Source organism: Berghia stephanieae, chromosome 15 (assembly GCF_034508935.2).
Source record: "Berghia stephanieae isolate SIO BIC M18660-M18661 chromosome 15, UCSD_Bste_1.3, whole genome shotgun sequence".
Lineage (NCBI taxonomy): Eukaryota > Metazoa > Mollusca > Gastropoda > Nudibranchia > Aeolidiidae > Berghia > Berghia stephanieae.
Genome location: NC_088374.1, coordinates 5,842,170 through 5,854,418, shown reverse-complemented (window position 1 = coordinate 5,854,418; position 12,249 = coordinate 5,842,170). Strand labels below are relative to the sequence as shown.

The window sequence follows — 12,249 nt, the reverse complement described above, 5'->3', positions numbered from 1 at the left end:
CTAACAAATTCAAGCTCAAAACGCAAAAGGCCAAAAAACCCCCCCCCCCCCCCCCCCCCCCCCCCTTCCCCGGGACCCCATTATACCCCTCCCCCCCCTTTTCCCCTCCCCCCCCCCCCCCCCCGGCAACCACATTCCACTACAATTCACACACAAAAACACACATGAACACACAAACACACAACACACCTACACGCACAAACCCCACACACATACAAACACACACACCATAATATAAACATGAGAGCACATCACAATACCATCAAAACAAATCACCACTAAAACAGCAAAACAATTTTTATTTGGAGTTTTCTACGGACATGACAAAATGGATTTTTGCCGACTGAAGAAGTGTGAGAAACACACAGAAACGAGTCTTTCCTGGGGCAAAAAATGTGAGTGAAAATTTACATTATATATATTTATATATATATATATATATAATATAATATATAAAAAAAATATATAAATTTTAAAATATATATGTCATTCAAAATAGTGAAAGAAAAACCTTCACAACTCGCTGGGACAAATAATATAACTGGTTGTTGGCAATTAAGAACAAACAATGATGTTGATGAAACTCTGCATTGTGTTCATTTGATAGGTCATGACGTGCGTTTTTTAAAACCAAAGATGCACATGTCTGTAAGATTAACAAAAAAAAGGATTGTCTAAGGCTATTAATGACCCGATATTTTGTCCTTCAATTAACACATTTTATTTTAAGTCAACCAATACAAAAAATAAAGCTACACTAATAGATATTAGCTTTTAAAATCATATCGTTTTTATGATGTATACATTAAAATATTCTTCAAGTTCATCAGAAGGCCTGGCAGTTCAACAATTTAGAAGAAAGGGGTTAAATTTGGGACAGGGCCAAAAAAAATTTCTATTTTAAAGAATATAAATATATTCAAGTGGAGTGTCGGATTGGCGTCGTTTTTCAGAGTTTCTCCCCTCGTGCCTCGCCTTGCTTTTTCTAGGGAAACCAAAAAAAATTTTACCATAAATTACAAAAAAAGATATTTTCTTATAATATAGTGTGTGATTTTGTAAGAGTATGCTCAGCATTAGACCGGCTAAAATATAATCAAGTGAGAATAGAGAGTTAGAAGTCGTCATACGGATTGACAACCATCTATGACAATCTGTTAATTCACGAGAGTAAAGTAACGACATATATCGATCTTAATGTATCAATGGATCTTCTAGAACCACAAAATAAGATGATATCATTTACAATCAAATGTGACGGTAAACACTTGGCTACAACAAAAACATTTAATGTAGCGGTTGTCATCTATGAAAGAAAGTAACATGTTATATTAAAAATATTAACGGCAGCAATTGCCTATAAAATTATATTCGGATTTCTTATATTTTTTCAGTTGCATCAAGAATGGACATATTAGAAGACATGGAAAAGAATCAGTGCCAATCTACAAAAGATTCTATGGACAAAGGTATACGTAGATAAGACATACAGCTTTTTTGTAAGATATAATTGTCTAATGATTTACATCGTTTTTGTTTAGTTACTGTGTCAGGTGTCTTTAAAATCATACAAACTAAATGGTGACATCACTTGTATTTCATCATCAAGTTACTTGAAGAAAAGTACGGCCAGTCTTGGGTTTAAATCTTAAAACTATGAATCATACGCCAATTTGTTAAAATGAGAATTAGATTAGAAGGCTACAGTGTATGGTAAAAATATAAGAACTGGTTTCAAGTTTTATTATTTTGATTTTATCCTCAGCCTTTGAAGACATTGAAAACATCCACAACCAATCAATTCGTTTCCAGGACTTGATGTCAAGTGTCAATTCCATAAGTTTTTTCCTTGAATAGGAAAAGTCTATTTTTTCCTGGTTGTTTTAGAAGGATTAAAGATGTCTCCATTGTCTTAAGATAATTGCAAAATGCAGCCGTCACTTTAGATGGACCGATAGATGGAAGGCTCAAGCATCACAAAGTTTAAATATGGTGTGTCTAGATAGAGAGAAAGAGAGAAAGTTACAGTGACGGAAACATAGTCAGGTAGAAGAGCCCAACTTCAGAATCTGATATCCTAGGAACATAGAAAAAAAAGGACATCATGCCATCTAATTGAACAAAAGGAATAATGTAAATGTAAAAGGAAACAAAATTTAAATAATCAAAAGAATTCAAATCTCGAAAACACTGCCTTTTACTCGATGTTGTCGAAATTAGGGCAACCCCTTAAAAATTTACAAAATCGCTTGTCTTGAAACGGATTTCGTAAACAGTAGGTTTAAAATTGAACTACTACTACTACTACTACTACTACTACTACTACTACTACTACTACTACTACTACTACTACTACTACTACTACTACTACTACTACTAGTGCTACTACTACTACTACTACTACTACTACTACTACTACTACTACTACTACTACTACTACTACTACTACAACCACTAGCAATGGAACTAGTATACGTATGTCACAACAAAGAGTAGCACATTAGAAATAAAAATGATCCAAATGTTTAATCATGTTTTTCTCTTCAGCAATGGAAGACATCGGTAGCCTACAAAGCCAATCAGCTCGTTTTCAAGAATACTTTGGTATGTCAAGTATTAATATTGAAAAATTTTGTCTGTATCATTATCGAATATATTCACCCCAATACACATACACACACACACAGAAACACACACACAGACAGACAGACACACACACACACATATATATATATATATTTAGATATATATATATATATATATATATATATATATAGAGAGAGAGAGAGAGAGAGAGAACGAGAGAGAGAGAACGAGAGAGAGAGAGAGAGATAGAGAGAGATAGATTATTATTTTAATATTTAACACAATGTTGGAGTCAGTCTACATCGATGTTTCAGGCCTTTTCAGTCATCGTCAGGACTGTGTGTTACATGAGTTTGTTTTGTTCAACAAGCAACAATACACAACAAACCAAACTCATGTAACAAACAGTCCTGACGATGGCTGAAAAGGCCTGAAACATTGATGTAGACTGACTCCAACATTGTGTTAAATGTTAAAATAATAATTCGATCCATTGCTACATGTCGAGCACTTTTCGTACCATATTTGCATCCACCACGATTCAATAGATAGATAGATAGATATATCTATACATATATATGAATGTGCTGATGGGTACTTGTAGGGCAGAGAGTTCTCGATAATTTAGACTAGAGCATATTACTATACATCTGGTTTTCACCATCTTCAGAGGGAAAAGTTTTGCCTTTTAGTCATCGACCATTTATACCTATAGGTCATACCGAAACAAATTTAGTTGAAGGAATATAAAATTAAACAAGCCTATTGTCCTATCCTCCTATCATGGAATTACAACCGTGCGTCCAAATTATATTTATGCAATGCGGTGGCACGAAACAAAAATCACCAACAGTAGCTCACCAACATTTTTCATATCCTAGGGTCACATTCCATTAACGGATATGAAAACGATTCGTATACACACACACACACACACACACACACACAATATATATATATATATATATATATATATATATATATATATATTGAGATACATAGTGAATGTTGGTTACAAGAGACACACAACAGAATTCTGGCCAACTTACCTTCACCGTGACAACTATTACTGTAAATGTCTATAATAATAATAATAATGATAATAATAATAATAATAATAATAATAATAAATAATAATAATAATAATAATAATAATAATAATAATAATACTAATAATAATAATAATAATAATAATAATAATAATAATAATAATAATAATACTAATAATAATATAATAATAATAATATATAATAATAATAATAATAATAATAATAATAATAATAATAATAATAATAATAATAATAATAATAATAATAATAATAATAATAATAATAATAATAATAATAATAATAATAATGCTTATATAGCTTTTATAACTTATATAGCGCTATAACTCCGAGACACCAGACTCTAAGCGCTTAAATTACAAATTACTTTGGCTGAAACATACTCATTTACACACACAAGCACACACACACACACACATACACACACAACACAACACACAACACAAACCAAACCTATCTTGCTTCTCATACCATCTACTAAAATCGAAACAAATATGTTTTAAGCGAACGTTTAAAAATAGACAAAGATTCTTTTTCACGAATGCTCTGCGGTAAGGCGTTCCAAATAGAGGGTCCGAAATGAGAAAAGTATCTCATTCCAGCATTTTTCCGAATTCGAGGGACAACTAGTTTTGTGGAATCACTGGCCGAACGTAAGGGGCGGGGTTTTGAATATCTTTCAATTAGTTCTGAAAGGTAGGAAGGGGCAGTACCTTCAAGACAACGATACACTAAAACACAAGCTTTGAATTTAATCCTTTTCTCAACAGGCAGCCAATGCAGGTCATGAAGTAGAGGTCCGGCAGAGTCGCACCTACGCTTTATGAATACTAGTCTAGCAGCGCTGTTTTGGACAATCTGAAGACGTTTCAGATTGTATTGCGAAACGCCAAACAACAGAGCATTACAATAATCAAATTTCGATAGTACGAGGGACACAACCAGGTGCTTGGTCACATCCTCAGATATGAACCGTCTAATGGAAGCAATCTTTTTTAGTTGGAAAAAGAGAGATCTAACCAAATTATTAACCTGATGCTCCATCGACAGTCCAGAGTCTAAGAACGTGCCAAGGTTTTTCATTTTGTCAACAATTTGAATGGAGGCATCCCCCAACTTCAAATCTGTTTCACTTTTCCACTTCCTGTTCCCCACATACAGCACCTCCGTCTTATCATCATTCAGTTTCAGTCTGTTCTCATTCATCCATTTCTTAACACTTTGGATAGAATCTTTTCTATTGGCTGATACTTCTTGTAAATTTCTCGTATTGGAAACGCAGTACAATTGCGTATACATCAGCGTATTGATGGTAAGACAGACCGAAACTTCTGATGATTTTAAACAGAGGGCCAACGTACAAAACAAAAAGAACGGGTCCAAGTACTGAACACTGGGGAACCCACAATCAAGAAAGATTTCCTCAGATCTATATTCATCCACCGTAATAATCTGTTTACGATTAAACAAATATGACCTAAACCAATCAACCGCTGCACCAGACACGCCATAAGTAATTTCAAGACGTTTAAGAAGAAGATTGTGATCAATAGTATCAAAAGCAGACGATAGGTCAAGCAAATTCAGCAAAGAACATGAACCATTATCAATAACAGAGAGGAGATCATTAACAACCCTAACAAGTACGGTTTCCGTCGAATGATGTTGCCTATAAGCAGACTGAAATTTTTCTTCAAGACAATTATTTTTAAGATGAAACAGTAATTGTTTCAAAACAAGCTTTTCTAAGATCTTAGAGAGAAAAGGAAGATTAGAGACAGGGCGATAGTTTTTTAAGTTCTCTTTATCGAGATCAGGTTTTTTCAAAAGGGGTTTGTGATGAGCAACTTTGTAAATGTCTGGTACAGCACCTGACTGCAACGAATTATTAACAATACATGTAAATGGTGTTAAAATTACATCAATGCATTTTTTTAGAATGGCAGTATTTACGGGGTCTAAATCACAACTTTTAGTTGGAGACGACATAATGCAATCACATAAGTCAGCTTCAGTAATCTTTGAAAAATGTGTTAATGAATCACCATGAAACTTGCCAAATGCTGTATGGATCGATTCAGACGAGAGTTCTTTCCTGATGGTATCCTTTTTTTCTTTAAAATATTGACCAAAGCGAGTTGGTAGATCTGCACGATCGATTAAAGATGGGAGAGCTGATTGTGTCTGTTGTCCCAGCAGTTCCTTGGTCAAGGCAAAGAATTGTCTCGAACGTCCCACGTTTTTGAGGTTTTCTTCATAGAGTTTCTTTTTGGCCCTGAAATTGACGGCTTTTGCATCATTTCTAGCCGCGATGTACCGCTTCTTATCGACAGCATCTCTGGACTTGAGCCATTTTCTTTTTGCCCGCCTCCTGGCTAATTCATTCACTTTTATTTGGGTATTATACCAGGGTGCTTGACGTCTCACTTTTACTGCTCTAGTTGTTAAGGGAGCATGCTTGTCCACCGTACCAACAATTGACTCGTGGAGACCATTCGCATCATGTTTATTTTTAACGTTATGGTCAAGGTCTTGTTTAAAAATGTTCATGTTTATATTCTTCAAATTACGAGGTGTTATCATCTTTTTTACTTTGTGTTTCATTGGAAATAAAACGCAAAACACAATTAAATGATGGTCAGAGGTTAATTTATCAATATTTGAGACAGGTGAAGAGAGAGAATGTTCAATGTCTGTAATGACATGATCTATTGTGTGGCCATGGTTGTTTGTAGGACTGCTTACAAGTTGAATATAGTTGTTTGTGTCAATAATCTCCCGAAATACTTTCGATTCATTTTTGTTTCCGAAATAATCAATGTTAAAATCACCCATAAAAATATTATGATTTTTGTTTATGGATTGCATAGACATAAATTCTCCGAACTCAGATAAAAAATCAATTGTTGATATTTTGTTTTGTTGGCTTGGTGGTGGGCGGGAGACACAGTGAAACGACTTTTTAAAATTATTTTCATGAATGGCAAATCCAGCGTATTCAAAACTTCTAAAATTATCATGGTGGAATGATATCTTGTCAAAGAGTGACAAGTTGTAAATAATTGCAATTCCATCTCTTTTCCTCCCAATGCGTGGAAATGATTTAATACAAAAGCCTTCGGGTGTAATTGCTTTCATAATTGGATCATCATATGAATGATTAATCCATGTGTCCAAGATGACAAAAATAGTAATTTTATGATCTTCAATAATGAGGATTATGTCTTGAGTTTTATTACGACACGATCTAACATTTAATAATCCGATTCTTATACTCGTATGATCACTACGTGCAGGTTGTTGTTGTTGTTGTTGTTGTTGTTGTTTGTTGCTCAAGACGGTGCTGTTGCTGCGACTTGTTGTCATGGTGGTCGTTAATTTCATACTGACTGTCACGGACAGTGTTGACATTTGACAAGGAACGGTGAGGATTATTCATTGAAGTGATTAGATTGGATGGGGGACGAGTGTTGATAAATTGAAGCGAGGATCGAGGTCGAATATATATATAACTATTTATCCATGACTGTATATTATACTTTATATGGCACTCAAAAAGGTATGATTAGAACAGATACTTCAGTACCTCGTATGCACACATAGACACGCAAACATACAACCAAATACTACAACCAAATCAGACGGTACACAATTCCCCTAATTCTCGTAATGATCACTCAAATTAACATCATACACACGGGAATACAAATAACAATAACAGACGACAGCAAAACTCAAGCACAAGCATGGATGCTTTCCCATTTGAGTCGTCATTTGCTTCTAGTTTATATATATATATATATATATATATATATATATATATATATATATATATATATATATATATATATATATATATATATATATATATATATATATATATATATCGGCCGTTTTCAAAATAACGCCAAATTCGAGTCCTCCAATTTTTGAAAAGTCAAGTATTTCCAACATACTCATTATTTTGTGTATGCTTTCTGTGATATGTATGCGACATAAAGTTGTAATAACAGGGCTTAATGAGTTTCCAGTGGTCACTTTATCATGTATTTGTGAATCACAATCTACATGTGACTCATTCCTGTTACGCTTAAAAAAATATGTCACATTACATAAGTTAACACATTTTTGGACAACTATTGAAATAAAACATTGAAAAACAATAAACACAGAGCATTGATACTAATTTTGACAACAAAATGACATTTATTGTTTTACAAAAGGCATTCAGAAATCAGTTTTTGAAAACAAAGGATATTATTTGAGCAATCATCATCTCCAAAAATTTATAGGAAAATGGCAAAAATAAAAATTGTTTACCATAGTCTAGGTATATAAGTGTTAAACCACCACAAATAATATTTCCTTTCAAGTATTTATATTTAGCATGAAAAACATGAAAAAGTCATTCTTAACAGGAATGAGTTTGTGTAACAGGAATGAGTGGACGTAACAGGAATGAGTTTTCTGTTACAGGAATGAGTAATTACAACATATTTATTCGAAAGGATTATATATTCAATACGCTTAGTGATTAAAACTCAGAAGGGGAACAAAATGGTTAGGGCGCCTATACGATGATTTGGGGCTTATGTTGGTAGAGACCCACAAAAGAGCACCAACATTGTTTGTTAAATTCAGGATACTCTTTCGTGGCAGTTCGGAATGTTTGGATAAACAGACAAAAGAGGCATTTTTAAAACAATGGAAAGAGCGAGAAGCTACCACATACCCATGTATGATTTTGGTTTACTTAATGACATAACGTCCAGTTTGAACAACTCTGCCAGGGTATCTTTATCACTTATGTTAACATCGGGAATATAAAGGTCCAAGTTTGTGACAAAAATTCAACAACTGTCTGGATGTTAACATTGAGTGATGCAAGGTTTGAATCTGACAAATAATGGTCCTTGTGTAAAGCCAGCTCTTGTATCAATCTTACTCGTATTTCGTCTGTTTGTGTGTCTTTGCCAAATGCATCCACTGCACCACAGGCAGGCAGGCAATCCCCATCGGCCCTCAGCTTGACTGGAAATAACTGTTTCCCATCACATAGAGGTCTAGGTATATCATTTGAAATTAAATGTGTACACCTGTTGTCAATACCAATGCGAGTTTTGATTACACTTCTGCTGGCCCCAACTATTTCACAAACACGTAATGCTTGATTTTCACATTCATTCAATCTTTTGATAAAACCATTGTAATCTATTTCAGTCGGCATCACCTTAATGTCTATGTCATCTTGGTCATAACATTATTGAACATTCTTGACTCCTTTTCTCCAAAGCGCTGAAACAAGCATGTTAATGTTTTCACATTTTTTACATGCACATGTTTCTCTGTCCCTTTTTCTTGGAGTAACAACCCAAAATGGCTTAAGTCGGTAGAATGAAGAAAATGACACGTATGGGTTGCAAGAGATGTATCGCTTGTACAAATGTGACATTGTATCACATAATAGTCTTCTTTGTTTCTTGACTTTATTTCTTGTTTTTGTATTTCTCTTTCCTGGAGCTAATTTAGAAGTGTCACCTTTCGGAAAAAATCTCTTACTATTTGCTTGGCAAGATCTGGAAATTTTGGAGGCATTTGACGTCGTTTCTGAATTTTTCCAAGAGTTTATATTTTTTGAGAGTCATACCAGCTGCCAGATGTTTCACGGATGTGTACACGTGCCTTCTGTTCCTCAAATGTTTGATGTCTTATAGGAGTGCAAAATGATTTTGTAATATTCTTTTCACTTTCTTGTTTTTTATGCTATCTTTCAAAAATTTTTCTAGTTTTTGATTGGGGTGTCAACGAAAGTTTTTTTTTTATTTTTAATGACCTGTCCAAGCGCTTTTTTGTACTTTTCGGATTTTTTTTTCGATTGAGAGAGGACAGCCTTTTCACTTCTTCAAGACTTTAGTTTTTCAACATTTAGGTTTCATTGGCTGTTTTAGTAGCTTCATATCTTTGACGAGAGACATACTGGAGTGGAGATTTTGAGTGTGAGGATGGAGTGTAACTCAGGTCAAGATTTTGCTGTTTCCGGTTTGTAGTGTGTGTGTGTGATAATTTTTTATGCAATTCTTTCTCTGTTTGCGTTGTTCTCTTGGTTTCTTATCTTTTATGGACTTTTTCTTTCCATTCGATTTGTCGCTCTGGTATTTGTCTTGTTCTTTTTTAAGATTAACAGCACGTCGATTAGGAACTCCATCTCGTCTTTGACGGTAAAGTCGTTGCTCTCGGTTGACATCATGGATTTTTTGGCCTTTGTGATAAGAAAACAAAATAAAACAATCGTTACAACAAAGTTATGACCCTTGAAAATGAACAATAATATCAAGTTACATTTCGCCACCCTCATTCCTATTACAAAACAAGGTGTAGCATGAATAAAGTCAAGAAACAAAGAAGACTATTATGTGATACAATGTCACATTTGTACAAGCGATACCGGGCCGTTAAAATCATAGTAATCATCTAAAATGTATCTGAGCCTAACAGGCAACAAACTATGTTTGGACATTAGGCATTTGGTATTGGCAAGGTAACTTTGCACTAAAAATAGTCTTTCAGCAATGGAAGAAATTAATATGTAAACAATAAAAATTGTTTTAATGGTAACGTTGTAACAATGAATGTTACCACTTCAATGGACATAGGCCTGTAACACTTCAGTGGTTTACAAAACACTTTACCAAACACATCCTTATGAAACAAAAGAATATGCTATGAATCGATAAACCATGTGGAGGCGCCGTGGCCGAGTGGTTACCGAAAGGGACTCCCGACTGGGAGGTAACAGGTTCGAAAACCTCCACAACCATAGAGTGGTTTCCTTAATCAAAGAAATTAATTCCGGTTGCTTCACTTTGCTTCACCCAGGTGTATATCACGGTACCAGTGCTGCTGGGGAATGTAATTTGCTATAGACCAACCTCGTATTCATAAGTTAAATGTCTGTTTCATGCTACAGCAACAGGGATAAGCTCCGATTCTATGGGCCATTATGCTCCAAAGGACTTAGTGACAATAAAACATGTGTTTCATTTTATGAAAGTTCACATTCCTCATTCCTGTTACTCATTCCTGTTATGTTTTCCTCATTCCTGTTACATCCCTCATTCCTGTTACAAAACAAGGTGTAACAGGAATGAGTGTAACAGGGATGAGTTTATCTCGCTTCGATTCTTACTATCCCTAAAATATGATTTACTCCAACATTAAAGTATGCCTATTATTTAGAGCCTTAAAAAAGCTATAGACTGATACTTTTTATTTTTAATACAAGTTCTAATTTAAATAACAAGCCCTGGTAACAGGAATGAGGGTCATGGTCTAATGTTGAACATTACTCACCATTCTTGAAGCGGTTTTGACCTGGAAATCACACTGAATGAAAAAACCATGTGTTTGTAGTTTCAGCCGTGATGGAAAAGGGGCAGCTACGGCGAGAAAACATTGTTAGTTGCACTTCTATTGTTAAGAGGATTTTAATTGGTTAATTTTCACTGCCGTTACAGGAATGAGTAGCCCCCTTGGGGACAGACTTTATTAATATATAATAAAACTTTAAAAAGTCTGATTGTTACGAACTTTCCTCTACCCCAGTCAATACAAAACGTCATATCTATCCTGAATCTCTCTCGATTTTCGTTTTTTTATGTTTCATACAAGTTAGTAATGTGTAGTGAGACTGTGTAAGCAAGTATTTGCTAACAATATATGCATCAAATATTTCAAAGATCCAATTATCGTCACAGGATAGGAATTTGGCAGTTTTTTGAAAAAGGCCGATATATTGCAAGATCCCATGATAGCCACAGTTTTGTCATGATGAATTTATGAGCGTTTTAATCAGGATTAATCCCCTGTGTCATAAGTATTACAAACAAAATAAAACATCGATCAAAGACTTCAGCAGTCTAAGGGATGACCTAGTCAAAGAAAATTTCGGAAACAAACTCGCTTCGAATCCTTCGTCAAAGAATTTAAAGGATGCCTCTAATCCATCTGAAATTCAACAACATCTTGTCCAAAGCGTGCTGATGAGCAGGAAAACAACACTGCCTGAGAGAAGTAGTACACAAAAACAATAACTACTGTTCAATACTGCATGACATATCACAGCAGCAAAAACAACTGAGACTTTACATCAACAGCTGCTCAAAATCGGATGCGAAGAACAAACTGAAGAGACAAAGAAATAAAATCATGCATAAAATCAAATCTCAATCAACAGATAATCACAAAAAGAAAATAGATGAGATTGTGACAGAAGTAAATAGTACGAGTGACAGTATGAAAATGTTCAAAGCGGCGAATACAATCAAACGACAAAAAGCACATAATAGACTTATAATCAAAGATAAATGGAATAAGATCTTATGTAATGATAAAGAAATTATAAACACTATAAGCGTTACTGCACTGAGAAATACAATGGTATTCAAAAGTGGAACCATTCGATTCTACCAATTCAGAGCTTGAAACGCCTTTAACGCCCCAAGAAATACGTGAAGCCCAGCAAAAGGTCAATAACAAAAGAACGCCAGGTCTAGATGGTGTTAGAGCAGAAGAAATAAAATATCTTGACGACGAAGGC

General features: G+C 34.5%; 1 protein-coding gene across 2 annotated transcripts in view; it reads left to right on the top strand.

Moving 5' to 3' along the window:
* LOC144960512 (uncharacterized) overlaps window positions 1–12,249 on the top strand; it is a 74,894-nt gene that overhangs the window by 53,920 nt on the left and 8,725 nt on the right. For both annotated transcript variants that reach the window (XM_078893690.1, XM_078893691.1), the window contains 2 exons: window positions 1,395–1,469; window positions 2,548–2,604. In XM_078893690.1, coding sequence (XP_078749816.1) covers window positions 1,395–1,469; window positions 2,548–2,604 — 132 coding nt within the window. The remainder of the gene's footprint in view (window positions 1–1,394; window positions 1,470–2,547; window positions 2,605–12,249) is intronic.